Genomic DNA, 26,094 nt, shown 5'->3' on the forward strand with positions numbered 1-26,094 from the left:
TGTGGGGGGAAGAGTGGGAAAGGGGTAGGTATTGGTGTGGTGGGGGCAGAGATTGGAGAGGAGTTGGGTGTCAGTATTGGGGAAGGGGTGTGAATGTCTGTGTGGGTGCAGTTGGGAAGGGGGTGAGTGTCAGTGTTGGGGGGCAGCGGAGAGGAAGGGTGTCAGAGTTGGGGGGCTGAAGTGAGGGAGGAGAGAGTGGGGAGGAGTTGAGTGTCGGTGTGGGGGAGGGGGTTGTAGTTAATGTGGCAGAGTGCAGAGGGGGTGGGTGCCAGTGTGTGGGAAATGGGAGGGAGGGAGTGTCAGTGTGGGGGCAATGGGGAGGGGGTATGAGTGTCAGTGTTGGAGGGGGGGTGTGGAGACGGCGTGAGTGTCAGTGTTCAGTGGGAGTGGAGAGGGAGGGTGTCACAGTTTTGGGGGGAGTGAGGGAAGGAGGGAGGGTGTCACAGTGTTGGGGGGGGAGTGAGGGGGGGAGGGTGTGACAGTGTGGGGGGGAGGGGGGGGGGTGGCATTGGGGGGGGGTTTATTGAGGGAGGGAGCGAGGGTGTCACAGTGAGGGATTGGAGTGAGGGAGGGAGGGTGTCAGTGTGGAGGGGGTAGTGAAGGAGGGAGGGTGTCACAGTCTGGGAAGGAGGGAGGGTGTCACAGTCTGGGAAGGACGGAGGGTGTCACAGTGTGGGGTTAGAGTGAGAGAGGGAGGGAGGGAGGGTGTCACAGTGTGGAGGGGGTAGTGAGGGAGGGAGGGATGGTGTCACAGTGAGGGAGGGAAGGTGTCACAGGGAGGGAGGATGTCACAGTGTGGGAAGGAGGGAGGGTGTCACTGTGTGGGGTTAGAGTGAGCGAGGGAGGGAGTGTGTCACAGTGTGGGCTTGGAGTGAGGGAGGGAGGGTGCCACAGTGTGGGCTTGGAGTGAGGGAGGGAGGGTGCCACAGTGTGGGCTTGGAGTGAGGGAGGGAGGGTGCCACAGTGTGCGGTGCTGGTAGTGAGGGAGCGAGGTTGTGAGAAGGGGTGGTCGGTATAGCTGCTGGGAAAGTAGGTAAATCAGGGAAATGTGAGGGAATGGTTGGTCTCAGTGTTGGAGGGAAAGGGTGAGAGAGGAGTGACCTGAATCAGTCAGGGGGACAGTGAGGAAACCGAGTCGGGAGATGAAAAAGGTGTGTTGGGAGGGGTCTCAGTGTGAGTAAAAAGAGAGAAAAAATCGTCTCATATTGGGAGAGACTAAAGGAGCAAAGGGGCCATTGTATTTCACAGACTGATGAATACATTCTTTATTATTCAAATCTTTAGTTGTTCTTTTGATTCGCACATCAACCATCAGTTGGTGCGAAGCAATTTTAGATAAATGTCGCCTCCTAGTGAGTTATAAGAATATTACTTTGCAGATATGAGAATTGACCTGGGTCAAAACCCAGCGTACAAAATTATGAAAATACAACTATTTAATCACTGAGAAACACAGACAGAAATTGCTGGCGAAACTTAACAGGTTTGACAGTATCTGTGGGGAGAAAGCATTTCTGAAGAAGGGTCTAAGCCTGAAACGTCAGCCTTCCTGCTCCTCTGATGCTGCTTGGCCTGCTGTGTTCCTCCAGCTCCACACTGTATTGACTCTGAATCCAGCATCTGCATTTCTTGCTACCTCACATAGTCAGATTACCGGGTCACTATTACATTGCTGCTTGTGGGATCTTTCTTCGTGCATACTGGCTTCTATTTTTCCTACATTACATCAATGCCTACTGTGAAATGTACATAATGCACAATAATATCAATAAACACAGACTATGGATACATGAGGTTATAACAGTGTAAATTATGTTGTGAATGAACCATGAGATATCTGTCTCAACGAAAAGCTGCTTTCTATGATATGTACATGAACTAACACACAGGGCAGCCTTCAGACCATATCATACCAGCCTTTGGCGCAAGAAACCATATCATCATGACAACAAGTGGGTATTAAAACCTAACGGTGGCAGCTTGTTAGTGGGAACTAATTGTATTCAAATGCTGAGAAGATGATCACAGTAGGTTTCTAAACAACTACTTGAATTCAGAGCTGACGTTGCAACAGCAACCAAAAGTGCTACAAGCCTGTACTGAAGCATTACCTGGGAAAAAAAAACACACTCTCGCTTTCAAAAAAAAGCATATTGACAACTGATCTGATTTTTAATACCGGAATATTTTAAATTAAGCCGTAGGACATCTCCAATCTAAGAAAACAGTCCTGGAGCAACACCGAAAAACTGGTTTATACATCAAAAAGGATTTACCTGTGTCTAGACACTGATCAATTTTGCCACCTTGTTTTCCAGAAATGGGGCAAAAATACAGGGTGCACATGACATCACTATTCACTTTTTCTTGGGAGGGGGGGCAACACCACCTACAGGTCCAAATCTGTGACTTACAAAGCAACAAGTACAAAAGAGAGAAGCAACAAGAGCAGAAGATATACTACAGTGCAATATAGATTCCTATTCTGATATTTTTACGAAGCATAAAGAGCATAATAAGGATGGAAAGCGAACACATAGCATGACATTCTGCCTGTATTTCAGTCCATAAGATTGCACACAATAAGCTAAATGCTTACATTAGATTACACTTCGTCTTTCAATGGCATTATCCACCTTCATGGTTGCTACAGATCATCAGAATGGACTCCTTTTGCACCTTTATTACAACACGAACTTCTATCTTTAGTCTGCCAGTGCGGACAGATGTGTTCCCCAGAGTCATAGTAACTAACAACTTTTAGAACACGTTTCTGTAGATCCTATTTCCACAGGTTCGCATTTGTGTTAACCATTAGTCATGATATATTCAAACAACATGTGGATCACACCATCGACAATCTACCATATTGTCTCTGCTCACAGATGACATCACAGTCCTTGGAGAGCTTAAACACAATCAGCTCATGACAGCAGCAAGGAAGCATTGTCTTGTTTCTCAAAAAAAATGTCAACTCAGCATGAGCCATGAGCCACTCAGCAAGAACCCAATTTCTTCAGGTCAAGCTACTTGTCAAACAGTATTAGGCCTGATCCTATCAAAATAGAAGGTGTCTACACCAGAAAAGAGAGATGGTTTATAAAGGAGTCTCAAGTTCTTTAACTTTGCATCTCAGCACTTTCTGATTTTTTTTTGTGACCAAGGTACCTTTTCCTTGAGTTCTTTTCCACAAAAGCACATCATATATGGCAGCAAGATCACCAGGATACTTTTCAATCTTTTAAATCCTTTATCATCCAGAAAGTGTTCTTCAATATTATGGCTCCTCCAAGCTCCCAGAAAGGTCTCAGAGCATGTCTATTACAGGACACCAAGCCTATTGTGTTTGGTTCAAAGAACTGTACGACAGCTCGGGTAAAATTCTCTACATTGAAAAAGAAAGAGAATGTTTCTATAATTTTTGGGATATAAGTTTCATATGTATCTCTTCAGCAAGCATTTCATTGTTCATACTAACCACAAACCATTTAAACTGTTCTATTGAAAACTCTGTCAAGTACACCTACATGACTTCAGATATTCGTGAAGATCTAAGGATATGATTCAGGATTTCAATACAAACCACATTCTCAAATGACTACTTACGAACTTCTTAGCCAAGTTCCAAGCCTACTAAGATCAAAATTGTTCCTTTAGACTTACAAATGGATATTATCGAACTTGAATTGGAAGATAATCTTAATGTTGAACTTAGACACTTTGAAGACTGCTGAGCAGAGCAGATTCAGCAACCAACAACTGCAGATCCAACTCAAAACAGGTCATCGTCGTCGTCATCATCACCAGAGAACCAAAAAAGAAATTTAACAGGTCCCAGAGCTCGTACTTTCTTTCTTGTCATTCAGAGGTGAACTGGGACTGGCTAAGAATGTAATCTTCAAAGACAAGCAAGTGGTCATTCCACAAGCTTATGTCAAGATGTGCTGGTTCATACACATATAAGGCACATGGCACAGAAATGTACAAGAGATTTGTGTGTGAATCCACCTATTGGCCCAGCACTAATAAAGACATCCCATTATTTAAAAAGGGTATCAGGGATAATCCAGGAAATTACAGGCCTGTGAGCCTCACATTAGTGATAAGGAAATTATTGGAAAAGATTCTCAGGGCCAAGATTGATAAGCATTTAGAAGCAAATGGACTGATGGGCAAGAAACAGCATTGTTTTGTGCAGGGAAGATCATGCCTCACTAAGTTGATCAAGTTTTTGAGAAGGTGATAAAGATCATTAAGGGAAAAGCGGTTATTATTGTCTATTCAACTTCAGTAAGGCCTTTGACAAGGTGCCTCATGGCAGACGAGTACAAAAGGTGAAGTCGCATGGTATCAGGGGTGAGCTAGCATGACGGATACAGAACTGGTTTAGTCATAGGCAACAGAGGGTAGTGGTGGAAGGATGCTTTTTAGAATGGAGAGTCAGTGGTGGAACCTCTGCTGTTCATGGTCCATATAAATAAATAATAAACATAGCTGGTCTAATTAGTAAGTTTGTGGGTGATACAAAGATTGATGGAGTTGTGGATAGTGAGGGGGATTGTCTGAGGATACAGCAGGATATATATCAGTTGGAGGCATGGACAGAAAAATGGCAGATGGGGTTTAATCCAGACAAATGTGAGGTGATGCATTTTTGGAAGGTCATGTACAGGGGGAAATTATACAATGAATGGCAGAACCCTTCAGAGTATTGATATGCAGAGAGATCTGGGTGTTGAAGGTGGCAGTGCAGATAGACAAGCTAGTAAACAGGGCCAATGGCATGCTTGCCTTCATTGGGAGGGACATTGAGTATAAGGATAGACAAGTTGTGCTGCAGCTTTATAGAACTTTAGTTAAGCCACACTTGGAATATTGCATGCAGTTCTGTTCACCACAATACCAGTTTTCACTGGAATGCAGGAGGTGGAGGGGCTACCTAATTCACATTTATAAGATTGTGAATGGCATGGATAGGGTGGAAAGTATGAGGCTTTTTCCCAGGGTGGAGGGGTCAATTATGAGGGAACACAGTTTCAAGATGTGACAGGGGAAGTTTAAAAGAGATATGACAGGGATGTTTTTCACACAAAGGGTGGTGAGTGCCTGGAACATGCTGCCAGAGGTGGCGGTGGAAGCAGACACAATAGCAGCATTTAAGGGACACCTGGACGAATACATGAATAGGAAGGGAATAGAGGGATATGGATCTTGTAAGTGAAGACAGTTTTAATATGAAAGGACAAAATGTGGCAGCGCAGGCTTATAGGGCCAAAGGGCCTGTTCCTAAGCTATATTGTTCTTTGTTCTTTGTAATCAACTAATGAACTCATGTGAAAATTGTCAACTCCATCAACACATGGGTTTTTTATTCTTGATCCCCTGGTACCTAGGGGTCTGAGTAATCTTGTGGTCATCTCTGATAAGTCTCTGATATACATATAGACTAGCCAACAGAAACTTGAAATATTTAATTGAAAACACTACCCACTCCATCCATTCTTCCCAAGATTTCCTCAACATCATCAAGGACACCAGAATAGAGGAGGATGAGATAATGATATTCTTTGACGTAACAGCACTATTTACATCCATAAACATCGACCTCGCCAAAGAGACAATTGCCACACTGCTGGATGAATCAGGAAGACAGGTATTCCACAACACCAACAGCATCAATAAGGACAGCATCCTGAAACTGCTGGATCTGTGCCTCACAACTCACTTCACCATCAACGACCGTATATTCAAATAAATCAACAGAATATTAATAGGATCCCCAATATCAGGACTGATTGCAGAAGTGGTAATACAAAGGTTAGAACGAACAGCGCTCCCCACTAGACAACCCAAACTCTGGGTCCGCTATGTTGATGACATTTTCATGATTATCAAATGCACAAGACTAGAAGAAACCCACCAACACATAAACAACATCCTCACCGGAATAAAATTCACAAAAGGAGAAGAGAACAATAGCCAACTACCCTTCCTAGACATAGTGGTAGAACGTAAGAACAATGGGGAACTCCAGACTAGCAAAAACAGAAAGACCACACATACGGACAAGATACTTAATTATGCCTGCAACCACCCCAACACCCATAAATGGAGCTGCATCAGGACATTATTCAAATGGGCCACAACACACTGCAGCAAACCAGAATTACGCAAAGCAGAACAGGAGCACTTATACAGAGTTTTTAAAAGGAACGGATGCTCAAAAAGCACAATTCGCCATTACCTCCGCGACGGACCACAAGAAGAAGACACAACACGGCCTGACACACTTGTCACCCTACCGAACATCAGAGACGTATCAGAGATGACCACAAGACTACTCAGACCCCTAGGTATCACAGTAGCCCACAAACCAACGACCACCCTGTGACAGCTACTGATGAACGTAAAGGATCCCATACCCACAACCAAGAAAACTATCATAATATACAAAATACCACGCAAGGACTGTGAGAAACATTACATATGCCAAACTGGAAGAAAACTGACAATAAGGATCCACAAACACCAGCTAGCCACCAAGAGACACAACCAATCCCCACTGATTTCACTACACACAGACAAAGAAGGACACGAATTCGACTGGGACAACACATCCATAATGGCACAAACCAAACAGACATGCCAGGGAATTCCTGGAGGCCTGGCATTCCAACCGGAACTCCATCAACAAACACATTGAACTGGACCCAATATACAAACGACTGAAAAACAGAACCAGAAGTGATGCCAACCACCCGAGCAATATTATGATAGTTTTATTGGTTGTGGGTATGGGATCCTTTATGTTCGTCAGTAGCTGTCAGGGTGGTCATTGAGTTGTGAGCTACCCTGATACCGAGGGGTCAGAGTAATATAAATAACAAGCGGGACAGAACACCGACGCTTCACTGGAGGCACACTGATGATGTTACCTAGCAGGGTGATGAAATGTCTGCAACCAAACACACCGGCTCGCCAATCAAGTCTACAACCTCATCTGCTACCCGGGCTCCAAATCTTCTCAAAAACTTTAAATATCATAGCATTGTAAAGTGTTATTCATAAACTTCAAGATATTGGTCTCAACAAGAACCTACCTTCTATGGTACATGTCATGTGAGCTAATGCATAAGGCAGAACTCAGACCATATCTTACTGGCAATGGTGTTTCACCCACAGAAACTATATCAAGGTGGCATGTCAGTTGTGAACTGCACTGTGGATATGTTCTTTCTTTCTTTCTTTCTTTATAATCCTCCGGTTTGGTGCTTTTGTATTCTTTGTAGAATTAGGCATTTAGATTTGAGAACATTGACCAGAGCTAATTGACCAGAAAGCTATTACATGGACCTCATGGAGCTCGCTAGATTAAACTGCTGCTCGGAGTTTCACTGACCTTTCTTTCAGTTACAAATTAAATTAGACAGAATGGAATAAATTATACATTTATAACGAGAGGTTCTGGAGAGTTCTGAGGATAAAGAACAGGAACCAACGGAGTTATTAATGTTAACAAGCAAATGGGTGCTTCAGTTTGAGCTTCCCTGACATTCTTCACCAAGTTAGAAGGTTGCATTTTATTTCTTGGTAAATGGATTTAGAAAAGGTAAAGTCACCATTGTCCCAGGGAACCACAGGGCAACACTCAGATTAGAGGGAGACGCTGGCAGTAAATCTAGGCCAAGTGGCCCTGACGCAAGAACTTTGACCTGAGCACCCGCTGAATCGAGCAATCATAGAACCGTTACAGCACACAATGAAGACATTCAGTCCATCGTCTGTGCCAGCTCTCTGATTAAGCATCTTACTCAGCACTTAGTGCCATCTCCTACCTCCTCCATGTAACCCTGCACATTCTTCCTTTTTAAAGTAACTGTTTTAATCTGTACTTAATGCTTCAATTGAATCTGCTTCCATCACAGTCCTAGGTGCATTCTAGACCCTAGTAACATACTACCTGAAAGGGTGTTTTTTGTTTGGCTTCTTTTACCAAATACTCTACACCAACACCCTCGTATTCTCAATCCCTTCAAGAGAGGGTGCAGTTTCTCCCAATCTACTCTGCTATATCCTTCACCAATATCTCACTGATTATAGGCGATCTGAATATATAAGCTGCAAACTTTAGGTGGGTCATCGGGACACCTATCCCATATATTATCGATCTGTAACTTCATTCCATCCTCCTCCGACCAACCATATGTACAGGGAACTTGCTTTTTGACATAGTTATACGTTTGAAAATTACCATAGACTTTAATCACACTCTACTAGTGAAGCAGGCTTGTACCAACATAAATTTTGTCTTCTCATGTCCTATGGTTGTTTCAAGAACTGTTTTGAACCTTTTCAACTCCACAGGTCAGTTGTTGACCACATTAAATATTTATGGACATTTCATCACTGCTGCTTTTGTCTTTCAATATGATCATGCCTGTGCTGCTTCATTCATTGGGGAGATGCAGTGGCTCAGTGGTTAGCACTGCTGTCTCACAGCAGGGGGGACCTGGGTTTGATTCCAGCCTTGGGTGATTGTATGGAGTTTGCACATCCTCCCTGTCTCAGTGCAGGTTTCCTCCGGGTGCTCTGGTTTTCTCCCACAGTCCAAAGATGTGCAGGTTAGGGTGGATTGGCCATGGGCAAAATTATCCATAGAGTGCAGGCTAGGTAGATTAGTCATGGGAAATACAGGGTTATAGGGATAGGGTGGGTCCAGGTGGGGTGCTCTTTAGAGAGATGGGTGTGGACTTGATGGGCCAAATGGCCTGCTTCCACACTGTAGGGATTCTATGATTCACTTTACCTGTTTTCCTTTTCCCACTTTCTTTGGTACTCCAATTCTGTCAACCTCAGTCTTAAATACATTCAACAACTAAACATTTGAAACCTCTGGAATAGATGCTATCAAAGACTGACAACTTTGAGTGAAGAAATTTCTCCTGATCTCACTAAATGGCCAGTCCTTCACACTGAGACTATGATCCCTGCTCCATACTCTCCAGCTGGGAAACATCCTCTTGGCATTTATCTGTCCTGCCCTCTCGGAAAGTTTTACATTTCAAAGTTGTATGTTAAAATACGAATTTTAACTAATCTTGTGTCTCTTAAACAATCTGCTTTTCCACTCTTCCTACTGGTTTGGAGATGACTTCTCATTCTCTAATCTCCACAGATTGCAGGCCTTTTCTACACATTCTCTTGTGGGCTAGCCCTCTTTCCAGGAGTAAATCTAATAAGCCTTTGTTCAGCCCTGCTCTGAGACAAATAAATGCTTCCTTGAATGAACAAAGCAAAACACTACGAAGTACTCCAGCTCTAGTCTCAGTAAAGTCCTATGCTCTTCTCCAACAACCCCCTTAGAATGATAGGAAATATATCATTTGCCACCTTAGCTGCTTGCAGTGTCTACAAAATTGTTGTTTCATGCAGGCAGACATCAAATTCTTCAAATACAAATTTTAACAAATCTCTCATTCCTTAAATCTGCTTTTCCATTCTTCCTACCAAAGTGGATATTTTTACACTCCACATAAAACCCTATCTGTCACCTTCTTGCCCATTCACTTAAATCGCTTGTTTCCCTTTACAGCCTCTTTATGTGATTTTTACAATTTACTTCCTAACCTAGCTTTGAATTGTCAGCAACATTGGTTATATTAACGCTATCTCCATGTCATTACATTGTTACAGATTGAAAGCACAATGATTCTACACCTCACTGGGGTAATTTTTTTAAAAAAAATCATTCATGGGATAAGGGCATCACTGACTAGACCAGCATTTATTGCCAATCCCAGAGGGCAGTTAAGAGCCAACGACATTGCTATCAGTCTGGAATCATGTGTAGTCCAGACCAGGTAAGGATGGCAGTTTCTTTCCCAAAAGAACATTAGTGAACCAGATGGGTTTTTCCTGACAATCAACAATGGATTCATGGTCATCATCAGACTCTTAATTCCACATTTTTATTGAATTCAAATTCCACCACCTGCTGTGCCAGAATTTGAACCCAGGTCCCCAGAACATTACCTGGGTCTCTGGATTAACAGTGAGTCTATAATCCATTGAGATACCGGCTGTAAATACAGTGGAATACTGGCTGTGAAGTAGCAAGCTTATATCCTAGTGGGATACATGGTGCACTGAATACAGTAAGCATCCAGCTTGTCCCCTAGTGTGCCTTGTGGTTGCTTGTTTCAGCTGGGACAGTGTCTTTTAAGAAGGTTCAAATGAGACAACTGTCTCACTCCTGCTCATTACACTCTGTGTCTGCATTAGAAATGGTGTAATTTTAGTTCAAGGCATGTTTAGTTTTGCTTCCAAGGCCCACTGTTACTAATATCGTCCAAAGCTCACAACAAGCAGGAAGGCCTGCACTTGAGCAAACTTATTGGCAATACAGAGTTCCTCCAGAAAATTAAATTGGCATAATGAAAATTGTTTACATTACAATAGACTAGGGAAAAATGAATGAAATATTTGCTCCTGCTGATTTATGAGTCATAGAGTCATAGAGTTGTACTGCATGGAAACAGACCCAACTCATCCATTTTGACCAGATATCCTAAATTATTCTAGTTCCACTTGCCAGCATTTGACCTACATCCCTTTAAACTCTGGCTATTCATGTACCCATCCAGATACCTATTAAATGTTGTAATTGTACCAGCCTCCACCGTTTCCTCTGGCAGCTCATTCCATATACGCACCACCCTCTGTGTGGAAAAAGTTGCCCCTTCGGTCCCTTTTAAAACTTTCCCCTCTCACCTTAAACCTATACCCTCTAGTTTTCTCTGTGTATTCTCTCTGTACAGGTCTGTTCTGCCAAGTTCCTCCAGAAGCTCAATGATTCGATTGAAGCACATCAACTACCCAACTAAAAGTTCCACCTTGTTCCAAGAGAAGCTCGATTTCTCCCTATCTGATGCCCTCAACGCTGAGTTCAAGGAGACACGGACCAATGAGAAATTTGAGATGATGGAACTGAACGACCGCTTTGCCAACTACATCGAGAAGGTTCGCTTCCTGGAGAATCAAAACAAGGTCCTAGCCACTGAGCTCAACCAGATCAAGGGGAAGGAGCCTAGCCGGCTGGGGGATATGTACCTGGATGAGATCAGGGAGTTGCGACAGCAGTTGGACCAGCTGAATAGTTCCAAGGCCCGTCTGGAGATCGAAAGGGACAACCTACTGGAGGACCACAACAACCTGAAACAGAGGTATGACACTCTCAGATATGTACACCAACTGGGTTTCCAATTCCACCCTCTGCACTTACCCCTGCCCTACCTGCCTGGGTTAATACCTCAGTTGGGCAGATCACCCGGCTGTTCCAGAGCCTGTTCTAGGACAGGGTAGGGTCTGTGTTGACAGACTTTGCCTCACTAGTGAATCACCAGAAGGTGGCAATGAAAGCCTAGCCCCATTAGTCAAACTATCCAGGAATAAAAGAGGCCATTTAACTTATCATGTCTGTGCATCTCTTTGAATCAATTTCACTCTCTTGCCTTGTCGTCAAATTCTGCCAATTCCATTTCTTCAAGGTTTATCCAATTCCCCTTTTTTGAAAGTCACTGTTGAATCAGCTTCCAATTACCTGTCAGCTAATGATTCCAGATCACAACTGCATCCTAAACTGTTCTCATCTTGTCTCGGGGTCTTCTGCCATTTATTTTAAATTTGTGTCCTTTGTTCACCAAACCCTCCCACCACTGGAAGCAGTTTACCCCCAATTATTTTCCATTTGTTTTGAATGCTTTTCTGAAGCTGCCCCCTTCACACCCCGGAATATACAAGGGTCACTCTTATGTGGCGTCTTCAGCCATTTTTTTCTCCTCTTGTTATCCTTTTCAGGAGGAGCTGGGTGTGATAGCACCTTGGTCTTTCTGCTCCAGCATCTAGAGTGGTTGCCACAAGTGCACTGCCACCTCATCCCTGAAACTTTGTGCTCCATCTGAAGTGTAACTTGCAGTCTCATTCAGTCCCTTCCCTCCCCTGGAGATGGGCAGCAACGTGGAATCACCACACCCCTTCTGTTTTGGTGCTTTGACCATCTCTCAGCATTATCACATTCTCTAAATTCAGCCATAGAACCTAGAGAACAGGTCTCTAGAATTTGCAGTCTTCCTGTTCTCCCCCCTTTGGCTACACAAGGTGTGGTTCAGAGCTGGAACAGAGTGTATAAAGGGCATATAACAACACTTTAAACAGCTCAGCTGGGGATGTGGGGTGTGCAGGGCATTAGAGAATGACCTTATATGTCTGGGGCTGGCTGTATATAGCCTATATGAAATGCATTAGTCAGTGCTAATCCAGTTCCTAATGTATCTGCCACTACTGATTAAAATTATCCTAATTCAACAACAATGACCAAACTCATTCTGACAAGATGTTATATAGAAAAATAAAAAATTGGTACAGGAGTAGGCCATTCAGCCCCTTGAGCTTACTTTGCCATTCAATAAGATCATGGCTGATCACCCAACTCAGTATCGTGTTCCCACTTTCTTCCCATACCTTTGATTCCTTTAGCCCTAAGAGCTATATCAAACTCCTTCCTGAAAACATTCAATGTTTTGACCTCAACCGCTTTCTCTGGTAACAAGTTCAGCAGGGTCACCATTCTCCCTGGGTGAAGAAATTTCTCCTCAGTCTTAAATGGCTGACCCCATAAACTGTTGGCCCTGGTTCCGGACTCCCCACTGATCAGGAATATCCTTCCTGTATTTGTCCTATCCATGCCTATTTGAATTTTATAGGTTACTATGAGAAACACCTCCTTCTCCTTAACTCCAGTGAATACAGTTGTAACTGATCCAGTCTCTCTTCTTAAATCAAACTTGCAATCCCAGGAATCAGTCTGATAAACCTATCCCTCCAACAACTTTGTTTCATCTGCAAGCTTAGCAACAGTGCCCTTAGTTCCTTCGTCTAGATCATTAAGGTGTAACATGAATAGCTGTGGTCCCAACATAGAACCCCGTGGAACTCCACCAGTCATGAGCTGCCATTCTGAAAAAGAACCCTTTATTCCCACTCACTGCCTCTGCCAGTCAGCCAATCCTCTATCCATGCCAGTACCTTGCACTAAACACATGGACTGTTATCATATTTAGCAGCCTCCTGTGCTGCACCTTGTCAAAGGCCTTCTGGAAATCCAAATAGACCATGTCCACTGGCTCTCCTCTGTCTAACTTGCTCATTACCTCCTCAAAGAATTCTAACAAATTTGTCAGGCATGACCTCCTGACAAAGCCATGCTGACTCTGCTCTATTTTGTTATGCTCTTCCGAGTACTTCGTAATCTCATCCTTAATAATGGACTCTAAAATCTTACCAATGACCAAGGTCAGGCTAACCAGCCTATAGTTTCCTGTCTTTCTGTCTCCCTCCTTTCTTAAACAGGGGAGACCAAAACTACATACGATGTTCCGGGTATGGGCTCACCAAGGTCATGTACAAATGCAGTGAGAATTCCCTGCTCCTGTTCTCAAATTCTCTCACTATGAAGGCTAACATACCATTTGCCTTCTTCATGTCCTGCTGCACCTAGGTGCTTACTATCAGTGACTCATGTATAAGGACACCCAGGTCTCATTGTACCTCCCACTTTTCCAATCTGTCACCAAACAGAATATAATCTGCATTCCTGTTTTTGCAACCAAAGTGGACAATCTCACTTTTATCCACATTATACTGCATCTGCATTGGCCTACTCACTCAGCCTGTTCAACTCACACTGAAGTATCTCTGCATTCTTCTCACAGCTCACCCTCCCACCTACCATTGAGTCATCTGTAAACATGATGATTTTACATCTTAATCATGAACATATATTGTGAGTAGCTAAGATCCAAGCACTGATCCCTGTATACCTCACTGGTTATTGCCTGTCACTGAGAAAACAACCCATGTATAATACCTACTCTTTGTTTCCTGTCTGTCGACCAGTTCCCCATCCATGCCAGCACACTACGATACCCAATCCAATTGGACTTTAATTTTACATGCTAATCTCTTATGTGGAACCTTATCGAAAGGTTTCTGAAAGTCCAAGTAAGCCACATTGATTGGCTGCCACCTCATCAATTCTACTGGTTACATCCTCTCAAAATTTCACTGGATTTGTCACCTTGATTATCCTTTTGTAAATCCATGCTGATTCTATCCAATCCTGTTACAGTTTTCCAAGTCCTCTGCTGTTAAGTCTTTTGGAATGGACTCTAGCATTTTCCCTACTACTGATGTTAGGCCAACCAGCCCATAATTCCATTTTCTCTCTACCTCAATTTTTTTAAGTAGTGAGATTACATTAGCTACCAATCCATAGGAAATGTTCCAGAGTCTATAGAATCTTGAAAGATGGTGACCAGTGCATCTACTATTTCTATAGCGACTCCCAAAAGTACACTGGGATGCAGATTACTGCGGATTTATAAGCCTTTAATCCTATCAATTTCCCAAACACCAACTTCCTACTAGTACTGATTTACTTAAGTACGTCCCTCTCAATAAACTTTGGTTCTGTCTTCACAAAGCATAACATCCCAAAAATGTTGGGGAACACAAAGTAGGTAAATTGGTCTGCCGTCTTTGTTCCCCATTGCAACTTCCCCTGCTTGTGACTGAAGGGACCCACATTTCTCTTCATGAATCTTTTATTTTTGAATACCTGTAGAAGGTTTTACAATCAGTTCCCCATATTCATCCTCCTACTGTATTTTCCCCCCTCTTAATCAATCCCTTTACCCTCCTCTGTTGAATTCTATACTGCTGTAAATCCTCAGATCAGCTGCTTTATTTCTGTTTATGTCTCTTCCTTGGATCTAATTCTCTACCTAATTTTCCTTGTTAGCCATGGTTAGATGACCCTTCCTGTTTTACTTCTGTGTCAGACAGGATTGAATAATTGTTGCAGTTCCTCTGTGCGCTCTTTTAACAGTTTGCCATTACCTATCCACCATCATCCTTTTAAGTAACGTCCCCAATTTGTCACAATCAGCTCAAGCCTCATACCATAATAGTTTCCTTTTTAGATTCAGGACCTTGATCTCAAAATTAACTATATCACTCTCCAGCTTAATGAAGAATTTTATCATATTATGCTCACTCTTCCCCAGGGGGCCTAACACAGCTAGATTGCCAATTATCCTTTTCGCATTACACAATACCCAGTCAAGGATAGCCTGTTCTCTCATTGGGTCCTCAATATATTGATCCAGAAAACCATCCTGTACACAGTTCAGGAATTCCGCCTGGACGGCATTATTACTGATTTGATTTGCCTATTCTATATGCAGATTAAAGTCAGCCAACATTAAACTATATCTTTATTGCTTGTATCTCTAGCTTCCTTTTAATGCTTTCTTGAACATTACTGCTATAGTTTGGTGATCTTTTCTTATTTTCTATTCCTATTGTCTTTTTATTTTTGCCCTTGATTCTCTCTCTTCTGCCTCCCTGTATAGGTTCCATGCCCCTGCCATTTTAGTGTAAACCCTCTCCAATCGCACCAGCAAATACTCCCCCAGGACATCAGTCCCAGTCTAGCCCAGGTACATCCTGCGTAGCTTGTACTGGTGCCATCTCCCCAGAACTGGTCCTGATGTCCCAGAAATCTGAAACCCTCTCCCTCACACCATCCCTCCAGCCATGTAGTCATCTGATATATCCTGCTGTTCCTACTCTCACTGGCATGTGGCACTTATAGTGATCCTGAGATCATTACCTTTTGAGGTCCTACTTTTCAACTTGGTTCATAACTCACTATATCATTGTTTTTAGGATCTCACCACTTCCTTAAACATATTTAATTGGTACTGATGTGTACCACAACCACTGGCTGTTCACCTTCCCCTTCCAGAATGTTCTATGATGTTCTGACACATCCTTGACCCAAACACCAAGGAGACAACGTGCCATACTAGAGTCCTATTTGCACCCACAGAAAGATCTATTTCCCTTACAATTTGCTATTAGCATAACTTTCCCATACTTACCTTTCCTCTCCAAGCAACAGAGCTAATTGTGTGGCTACAAATTTGGCTGTTGCTACTTTCCTCTGAGATTGATTGATTTATTGATGTCACATGTACTGAGATACAGTGAAAAGTGTTGTTTTGCATGCTATACAGGCAGACCATACCATACAAAGTGCATCAGGATAGCAGAACAGAATGCAGAATACTGTTTTATAGCTGCAGAGAAGGTGCAGGGAGAGGGATCAGAACTGACATTTGAGAGGTCTGTTCAAAAGTCTGATAATAGCAGGGAAGAAGCTGTTCTTGAATCTGTTTGTACACGTATTCAATCTTTAATATCTTTTGCCCGACAAAAGAGAGCATAACCAGGGTGGGAGGGGTCTTTGATTATGTCGGTCACTTTCCTGAGGCAGTGGGAAGTATAGATGATGTTAATGGATGGAAGGCTGGTTTATGTGACGCACTGGGCTGTGTTCACAACTCTCTAAAGAGCAGTTGCCATTTCACTCTGTGATGCACCCAGATTGGATGTTTTCTATGGTGCATCTATAAAAATTGGTAAGTATCCTTGTGGATATGCCAAATTTCCTTAGCCTCCTGAGGAAGTAGAGATGTTGCTGTGCTTTTTTGACTGTCGCATTGACATGGGTGGATCAGGACAGATTGTTGGCGATTTCCTCCAAAAGTACCAGAGGAATAGCTACAGAGTACTGCTGCAGTTCCTGCCTAGTCCTCTTACTCTGTCTGGTAGTCATTCCTTCCCTAACTGAGAAGTCTTAGCCTGTGTAGTGACCACCCCTCTGTTACAACAGGGCAATAGGAGCCACTCTTCTGCTGTTAGGCCTGAGATATGTCACTGAGACCGTTATAGAAAGTGCTTTCTTCTAATTCCAACTGTGTTGAACTTGGACTGCTAGGTTCTCAGACCTGAGGCCCAAGATAGAAAGGTTTCCATTGCTCAGATTTCTGAGCACAAACCATACAGGGGAGAACGGCTGAGCGTGATTGCTGTTTCTTGTTCCATGTCTACCTGAGCCAAGTACTCCAACAAACCTGCCTGAACACTTCCTTCCATAGTCACCAACTGGCAATCTCACTAGGCCAGGAGCAGAGAACTGCAGCCTCCTGGCATGAAACTTGTGCCATCACTTCAGAGCAGCTGAGGAGTCTTTCAGGGTATCCCACACCGATATGGCAAGGTGAAGTTAGACTGCAAGGTACTGACTGAAGAAGACAATGCAGTATCTCAGAGCTTACTACATAGTTGATGTCAGGCTACCCACTGAATTCATTGCAAGTTCTTCCATTCTAAATTTTGTATGTGGATTTTTTTTTTGGAACATCAGATATTTCTTTTTTTTAGCCATTCTTCTCCAAGCCAAGTGCCTTACCTCTCCCTATTGCAAACCCCAAATTTGGCCATTGCTGCTTTGAACCCAGACTGGAAGGAAGGAAAAATGCTGCCAAACACCCTACCTGTCTAAAGAAGGAAATTTCTGACCTCCCCATCAGTGGTTTGGATGGACATCTCACTTGCTGGATGAACAACAATATGAGTAAAATAGTCCTGCCTGAGCACCACATGTTACAGCACATTCAGGACCCAATACCCTGCAGTGTGTGATTCTGATAAAAGCTTCGACTGGAAGACATCTTCTGTTTGAACAAAGTGGTCAATGTACTGTCCACTGTGGGTCAGGCAGCTCACTTACAGTCAGAGGATCAAAGTCATAAAATTGTGAAATCCTTACAGTGTAAAAAGAAGCCATTCAGCCCATCAAATTTGCACTGACCCTACGAAGAGCATTCCACCCAATCGCAGCCCCCCATCCTATTCCCATAACCCCCCATTTCCCATGGCTAATCCACCTAGCCCACAAATCCCTGGACCCTATGGACAATTTACCATGGTCATTCCACCTAACCTGCATATCTTTGGACTGTGGGAGGAAAGCGGAGCACGCGGAGGAAACCCACACAGACAGCGGCAGAATGTACTAACTCCACACAGGCAGGCTCCCGAGTGTGGAATCAAACCCAGGTCCCTGGTGCTGAGAGGCAACAGTGCTAACCACTGAGCCTCCGTGCCACCCTTGCAGTTACCACAGCAACAGGACCTTTCTACCAATCAAGGGACCAGCACTCTTTCAGCAAAATATTTACCTTAGAAGTGGTAAATTGCCAAATTATTGGATATATAATTATAACAATTTTTTAAAATGTGCCGAGTAATCTCTTGATCTTAAAAGTTGTAGATTGATCTAATGGAGTTTTGTAAAATGAACAAAGGGCTTGATAATTGATAATTGGCTGAGTGGTAGGAAATAAAGTAATAGTCAATGGATATTTTTCAGGCTGCAGGAAGGTTTGTAATGGAGCTCCTCAGGGGTTGGTAAAGAGTAGAGGGAGCTTTACTGTGTATCCAAACCCATGCTGTGCCTGTCCTGGGAGTAGTTGACCGAGTGCATAAATTAGAAGATGATCCAATGCACATCACTAACATCTTTTTAAATTCTTCATCCGCCTCCAATTAAAGGGTGTTCACATGGGGACTCGTATGTGACCCAGTTAGCCTGTCTTTTTGTGGGGTCTGTGGAATAATCCCTGTTCCAATCATATAGGCCACCCTCCCTCATCACCATTCCCAGTCCATCAGTGACTGTTCCTGCTCCTGTTTGGAGCTGGAAAACATCATCAGTTCTGCTTCCATTATCCATCCTTCTCCCACCTTCAACTGACTCATCAGGAATCAGTGTACCAAAGCCGACAACCATTTTGCTTGACCAGGGACCCTGAGGAAATGTTAATATGGCTCTCATAACCTTTAAGAATATCACAGAAGCTTTCCCTACAAAGTGTAGTTTTTATGTCCAGTCCTTGTGGAGATAAAGTTTTGCCTTCACATTGAGAATACCCTCCCTCATGTTGTGTGACACCATCACCGTATTCAGTTGGACAGACTTTGCACAGATCTAGCAACCAAGACTGGGCATCCATGAGGCACTGTGGGCCATCAACAGCAGCAGAATTGTACTCCAACACAATCTGTAACCTCATGGCCCAGTATATCCCCCACTCAACCATTACCATCAAACTAGGGGATCAACCCTGGCTCAATGAAAGAGGGCAAGCCGGGAGCAGCACCAGGCATATCTAAGAGTGAGGGTCAACCTGGTGAAGCTACCGAGCAGGACTACTTGTGTGCCAAGCAGCAAATGGTAAACAGAACTAATCAAACGCACAACCAATGGATCAGATTAAACTCTGCTGTCCTACCACATTGAGTCATGAATGGTGGTGGACAATTAAACAACTCACTGGAGGAGGAGACTCTACAAATATCCCCATCCTCATTGATGGAAAAGCCCAGCACATCAGTGCAAAGGTTAAGGCTGAAGCATTCAGAGCAATCTTCAGTCAGAAGTGCTGAGAGGATGATCCATCTTGGCCTCCTCCAGTGGTCCCCAGCATCACAGATACCAGTCTTCAGCCAATTCAATTCACTCCACATGATGTCAAGAAATGGCTGGAAGCAATGCAAAGCCTATGAGCCCTGACAACATTCCAGCAAATGTACTCAAAATTTGTGTCCAGAACTTGCCACTCCCTAGCCTGAGCTGTTCCAGTACAGTTACAAGATAGACATTTACCTGACAGTGTGGGAAACTGCCCAGGTATGTCCTGTACATGAGTAGGACAAATCCAATCCAGCCAATCACTGCCCCATCAGTCTATTCGCGATCATGAGTGAAATGATGGAAGGTGTCATCGACAGTGCCCTTGAGCAGCACCTGCTCAGCAATAACCTGCTCAGTGACGCCCAGTTTGGGTTCTGCCAGGGCCACTCAGCTCCTGAACTCATTACAGCCTTGGTTCAAACATGGACAGAAGAGCTGAATTCCAGAGGTGAGTGAGAGTGAGCACTTGACATCAAGGCTGCATTTGAATGAGCATGGCCTCAAGGAGCCTGAGCAAAACTGGAATCAATGGGCATCAGAGACTAATTTGCCACTGGAGTCAAACCTGGCACATAGGAAGATGGTTGTGTTGCTGGATGTCAATCATCTCGGCTCCAGGACATCTCTGCAAGAGTTCCTTAGGGGAATATCTTAGGCCCAACCATCTTCAGCTATTTAATAAATGACCATTGTGCAATGTTCTGCACCATTCAAGATTCCTCAGATACTGAAGCACCCCATGTTCAAATGCAATAAGATCTGGACATTATCCAGGTTTGGACTGACTAGTGGCAAGTAACAATCGTGTGACACAAACATCAGGTCTAATGAGATACAACCTAACCACTGCCCCTCATTATTCAATGGTGTTACAATCACTGAAACCCCCATCATCATCACCATTCTTGGGGTTGCCATTGCCATCAACTGGACTCTCCACATAAACACAGTGGCTACAAGAGCAGGTCAGAGGCCAGAAATCTTGCAGCGAGTAGCTCACCTCCTGACTCCCCACTTGCCTGGATGGGTGCAGCTCCAATAACACTCGAGAAGCTTAACACCATCCAGGACAAAGCATACTGCTAGATAATCATCACATCCACAAGCATCCACTCCCACCAACACTGATGTTCATTAGCAGCAGTGTATACCATCTACAAGATGCTCTGCAGAGGATCACTAGACAGCACCTTCTAAACCATGACCAATTGCATCCGGAAGGACAAGGGCAGCAGATACATGGGAACACCACCACCTGCAAGTTCCCCTCCAAGCCACTCCTGATCTGAAAATATATATACATTTTTTTTCTGAAGAAGGGTCCCGACACAAAACATCAGCTTTCCTGCTCCTCTGATGCTGCGTGGCCTGCTGTGTTCCTCCAGCTCCACACTGTGTAATCTCAGACTCCAGCATCGGCAGTTCTTACTATCATTGAAAATATATTGCTGTTCCTTCAGTGACGTCCTGGAATTCCCTCCCTAAGGGCATTGTGGGTCAACCTACAGCACATGGACTGCAGCAATTCAAGAAGGCAACTCAACACATCCTTCTCAAGGGCAACTAGGGACAAGCAGGAGATGCTGGCCAGCCAGCGACACCGGCATCCCATGAGTTAATACAAAAAGATCTCAGTTTAATTGCCTGCCAAGCAGATATTGAGCTGAGGAGAAAGGCAAAGAAATTTTCACTGCAGTATTGTTTAAGCCAAGGGATTTGTTTCACTTTGAATGACATTACTGTAGGATGGAAGGATATTTATATTAATACCACACCATCTACAAAACCCATGGGCATCCTTAACCCAACTGTACAAGCTACAACAAATGTAGAGACTTTATGTAAAAAATGGAGAGAGAGGGGTGGAGAGAGAGAGAGAAAGAGTCCTTTTTTTACATAACATGCATTGGAATGAGAACAGACTTAATTTAATTTTATAGCCAGAACTGAAGACTCTGGATAGGTAGCATGAAGGAAGGGGAAAGGTTGAGGTGATGGAAGTGGTGAATTTAATAGTAGCAGTGGAAGGTTATCAAATGAATTGAGGCAGTTGTTGAGGAAACTTGGTGAAAAGAAACCTCGAATCCAGACCATTTTTATATCCATTCTGGAACTATTCCAATTTAGGAGCTACTGGAGATCAGATGTAACATTTGGTGACAAGAATGGGTGCTAATATATTTCTTTACACTTGGGAACATAGAGAAGTGTCTAAACCAACAGGAGCCATTTACTGTCAACTTCATTGATTTCAAGATAGCATCCATCGGCAGTGCTCTGGTACATCACACAACCATGTAACACTCCAGAATAGATATTGAATGGCAAGGCTGCATCCTCTCCCCATTCCTTTTCCTCTGGTTGTCACCTTATCAGGTAGTAAGTGATGGTGGGTATAGATGTTGGTATCCAATGGCAACATTAACAGTTGACAGGTCAGGATTCTGCAGATGACATCACCTTGGTGGCTGAAGAATCATGCAGGCTGTGCAAAATTTGGTCGAGGCATAATCTATGAGAAGACCTGAAGAGGCCACCGCTGGGCAACAGGACCTTGTCAATCACCTCCCCTACCTAGGAAGCAACATCTCCAGGAAGGTGATGTAGAGATCAATATGCGTACAAGAATTGGCAACATGATATTGGTCTTTTGGTGACTCCACTTGGTATAGGTCAGAAGTCACATGACACCAGGTTATAGTCCAACAAGTTTATTTGAAATCACAAACTTTCAGAGCACTGCTCCTTCTTCAGGTATGTCATTCCACCTAACAAAGTAGCAGTGCTCTGAAAGCTTGTGATTTCAAATAAATATGTTGGACTATAACCTGGTGTCATGTGACTTCTGATTTGTCCACCCCAGTCCAACAGCGGCACCTCCACATCAAGTCCACATGGTCTAGGGATCCAACACCATCAACATTATCAATACTACCATGAAGCCATGACACAACATGCTAATTTAGTTCCAACCACAATTCATTCAGTGAGATATGGAAGAGAACAGCAAATGTAACATTATGTTTGTGTTCTTCCACTCATGTTTTCTATGTAAGATCTTGCATATTGCGTGGAAGGACAATTTCACCAATGAAGAGGTGCTACACAGCACTAGTAAGATTCTAAAGGTGATGTACAAAATTTCTACAAGGAATACGTGGCAAACTGCTGCCTCAGGTAAGCATTGCCTTTCCCATCTACATAACCCTTCAGGTCTCTACCCCCCCATGCTGAGTGCCAGCTGCATGTTTCTAGGCCAACCCATTTTCATATTTGCCACTCAAGAGTTAAAATCCCAATTGCAATCACGTAGATCAAGCATAGCTGTCAATCTGCACACAGCAGGATCGCACAATTAGCAAATAAGTAGCAAAGTGGTAACTTTCAACTGACATCTGTCTGCCCTCAGCCAAGATTTTGGTTTTTGACAAATTTTGAGAAAGACGCTGATGGGAATAATGATGGGAAGATAATTAGTTTGTTATTTAATGGACTAAGATATATTTATCTAAGTAGGTAACCAGCAGCATACCAAACCAGTCTATACAGCTAAAAGAGAACCATAGGCTGCATTTGGAATATTGTGAGCAGTTTTGGGTCCTTTATCTAAGGAACAATGTGCTTGTGTTGAAACGGGTCCAGAGGAGGTTTACAAGAATGATCCCAAGGGCTGGAGGGCTTTTCATATGTGCAGTGGTTTAGAAGGATGAGGCATGATCTCATTGAAACTTACAGAATACTAAGACGTATGGATAGAATGGATGTGGAGAAGATGTTTCCACAAGTAGAAGAGACTAGGACCCGAGGGCACAGCCTCGGAGTGAAGGCATGACCCTTTAGACCTGAGATGAGGAGGAATTTCTTCAGCCAGAGAGTGGTTAATCTGTGAAACTCGTTGCTGCAGAGGGCTGTGGAGGCCAAGTCATTGAGTGCATTTAAGACAGAGATAGGTTCTTGATTGGTAAAGGGATCAAAAGATCACAGGGAGAAGATAGGAGAATGGGGTTGAGAAATATATCAGCCATTATTGAATGGTGGAGCAGACTTGACAGGCCGAATGGCCCAATTTTGCTCCAAGGTGTTACGCTCTTATGGAGCTCCTGGGGCAATAAAGCAATTGCTGAGGTTGGTTGAAGAGATTCTTAAACAACAGAAGAATGGAAAGGGTTGCATCAAGAACTGTTCACGTTATAGAAATCAACAATAGGCAACACAGGATTAATGAATCAGATTTTCTCTGGGATAGTTACTGATGGGAAAGCAATGGTGGCCCAGTCAGTGACACTCAAATCCCATGAACAAATAAAAGAAAGGAAGTTAGAAGAAAATTTGATAACTGGTCAATGGTCTGATGAGGAAAAGAGCACAAGAGAGAAAAAGGAGAACTGTATGGAAAGGCTCCGGTAGATAATCATACTGGAGATTAAGGGAAAGCTGGGTATTGTATAACAAATATTCTGCTCTGGTTCTCAAAGTAGAAATGAAACAAGGTCTCAAGGATATTGAGGAATGAATGAGTGGCAACCTGGACAGAACGATCAAAAAATTAAGATAATCTATGTGTAACATGGGTCTTAAGGTATTTGACAAGGTCCCATATGTCTGACTGGTCAAAAAAGTAAAGGCTTATGGGAAACAGGTTAAAGTGTCAAATTGGATCCAAAATTGGCTTAGAAATAGAAAATAAAGAGTAATGGTCAATGGTTGTCCTTGTGAATGGAAAGCTGTTTCAAGTGGTGTCACACAGGGCTGTGTTGGGACCCCTGCTGTTATTTTTTATATATTAACAATTTGGATTTGAACATGGGGTCACAATTGGGAAATCTGCAGATGACGCAAAGACTGGTTGTGTAATGGATAGTATAGAGAATGGCTGTAAGCTCCAAAATGATACAGGTGGTTGGTGGAGTGGGCAGGAAAGTGGCAGATGGAGTTTAACTCTGATAAGTATCAGGTAATGCATTTAGGGGGGTCAAATAGTAAAAGAGAATACACAATAAATTGGATTATTATAAATTGAGAAGGGTAGATGAAGCGAGAGATCTAGGTATGCAATTGCACAGGCCCCTAGAGATTGCAGTACAGGTAGATAAGTTTGTAACGAAGGCATATGGAATGCTCTCCTTCATTGGCAGAAGTATAGAATACAAAAGTAGGGATGTGATGATGAAACTGTGTAAGACACTGGTGAGGCCACACCTGGAGCATTGTGTGCAGTTCTGGTCACCACATTACAGGAAAGATGTAATTGCTCTGGAGAGAGTGCAGAGAAGATTTGCTGGAATATTGTCTGGGCTAGAGAATTGTAGCTACGAGGAGAGATTGGAGAGGTTGGGGTTGTTTTCCTTGGAACAGGGAAGGCTGTGGGGCAACATGATTGAGGTAAAAAAATTGAGGGGTAGAGATAGAATAGAGAGGGGACCTGTTTCTTCTGGCAAGAAGTTCAAAAAGCAGGAGTCAGAGATTCAAGCGAAGTGGCAGAAGGATTGGAGGGGGTGTGAGGAAAAACCTTTTTATGCAGAGCATGGTGGGTATCTGGAATTTGCTGCCTGAGTTGTTGATGGAGGTGGAGATCCTAAACTCTTTATTTTAGAAAAAATACCTGGATCTGCACCTTAAATGCTGTAAGCTGCAGGGCTATGGGCCATGTGCAGGAAGATGGGATTGGAAAGGGCATCTAGATGTGTTTGGATCAGGATGGACAAGATGGGCTGAATGCTCCCTTCTGTGCTATATCATTTCTATGGTTCTAAGAAGCTGGCTAATCTACATGTCTCCATTCACAAAAGGGAAAGGGATCTCAGCAACAAGTTGATTATAAATCTCATTGGAATCAGACATACCAGCAGAAGATAAGATGATTATAAATCTTACTCCTTCATTCAAAGAGGAAGGGGGTGCGTGGAGAGTATTGGGATTGTTACCTTCATGGGAAAAGTGCTAGTATCTATGAGTTCCAAAGGAGTCATACTGGACTTGAAACATTAAATCTGTTTCTCTGTCCACAGGTGCTGCACTGTTTTTATTTCAGATTTCCAGCATCTACAGTTTTACTTTGATTACATTTGTACCTATTGCTGGGGAGAGGGTGAGTGAGCACTCATCAAGGTGTAATCTGGTTGGGTCAGGTCAGCATGCCATCCTCATCGAATTATCCTAATGGAGTTCAGTTGTTTGGTTGCTAATTGAAGGGACTCACTGGACAGCAAGTATGTGAATTTTAAGAAGACATTCAACAATGGATTATAGAGACAGGATTGGAAATCCTGGATCACATACAGAAAACATCTAAATATGAGCGTTTGCAACTGGTGTGCAGATGCAAGTCTGTTCATTGGGAAACTGGGTACTGCCAGGGGCAGAGGGCACTATTTCAGAAAGTTGTACTATCAGAATCATAGCTAGCTCTTCAACCTATATCACAAAATGACATCACCCACATCTAAAGATAACAAGGTGTAGAGCTGGATGAACACAGCAGGCCAAGCAGCATCAGAGGAGCAGGAAGGCTGATGTTTCGGGCCCAGACCCTTCTTCAGAAAAAAAAAGATTACGAGAGAGTTGCAGTGGGAGAGAGATCCACTGAGGTTTTTCCGGAGGGAGGAGGGTAACTTCTTCAGGGTAGGCATCCTTAGAAGAGGCTTCGCAGTGGT

At 43.3% G+C, this 26,094-nt stretch overlaps 1 protein-coding gene across 1 annotated transcript in view; it reads left to right on the plus strand.

Moving 5' to 3' along the window:
• Positions 1-26,094, plus strand: part of LOC109937771 (glial fibrillary acidic protein) — an 80,254-nt gene that overhangs the window by 1,236 nt on the left and 52,924 nt on the right. The window contains exons 2-3 of the mRNA XM_048614559.1: positions 10,818-11,254; positions 23,084-23,088. Of these exons, the coding sequence (XP_048470516.1) occupies positions 10,818-11,254; positions 23,084-23,088 (442 nt within the window). The remainder of the gene's footprint in view (positions 1-10,817; positions 11,255-23,083; positions 23,089-26,094) is intronic.

Source organism: Rhincodon typus, chromosome 30 (genome assembly GCF_021869965.1).
Source record: "Rhincodon typus isolate 14 chromosome 30, sRhiTyp1.1, whole genome shotgun sequence".
Taxonomy (NCBI): domain Eukaryota; kingdom Metazoa; phylum Chordata; class Chondrichthyes; order Orectolobiformes; family Rhincodontidae; genus Rhincodon; species Rhincodon typus.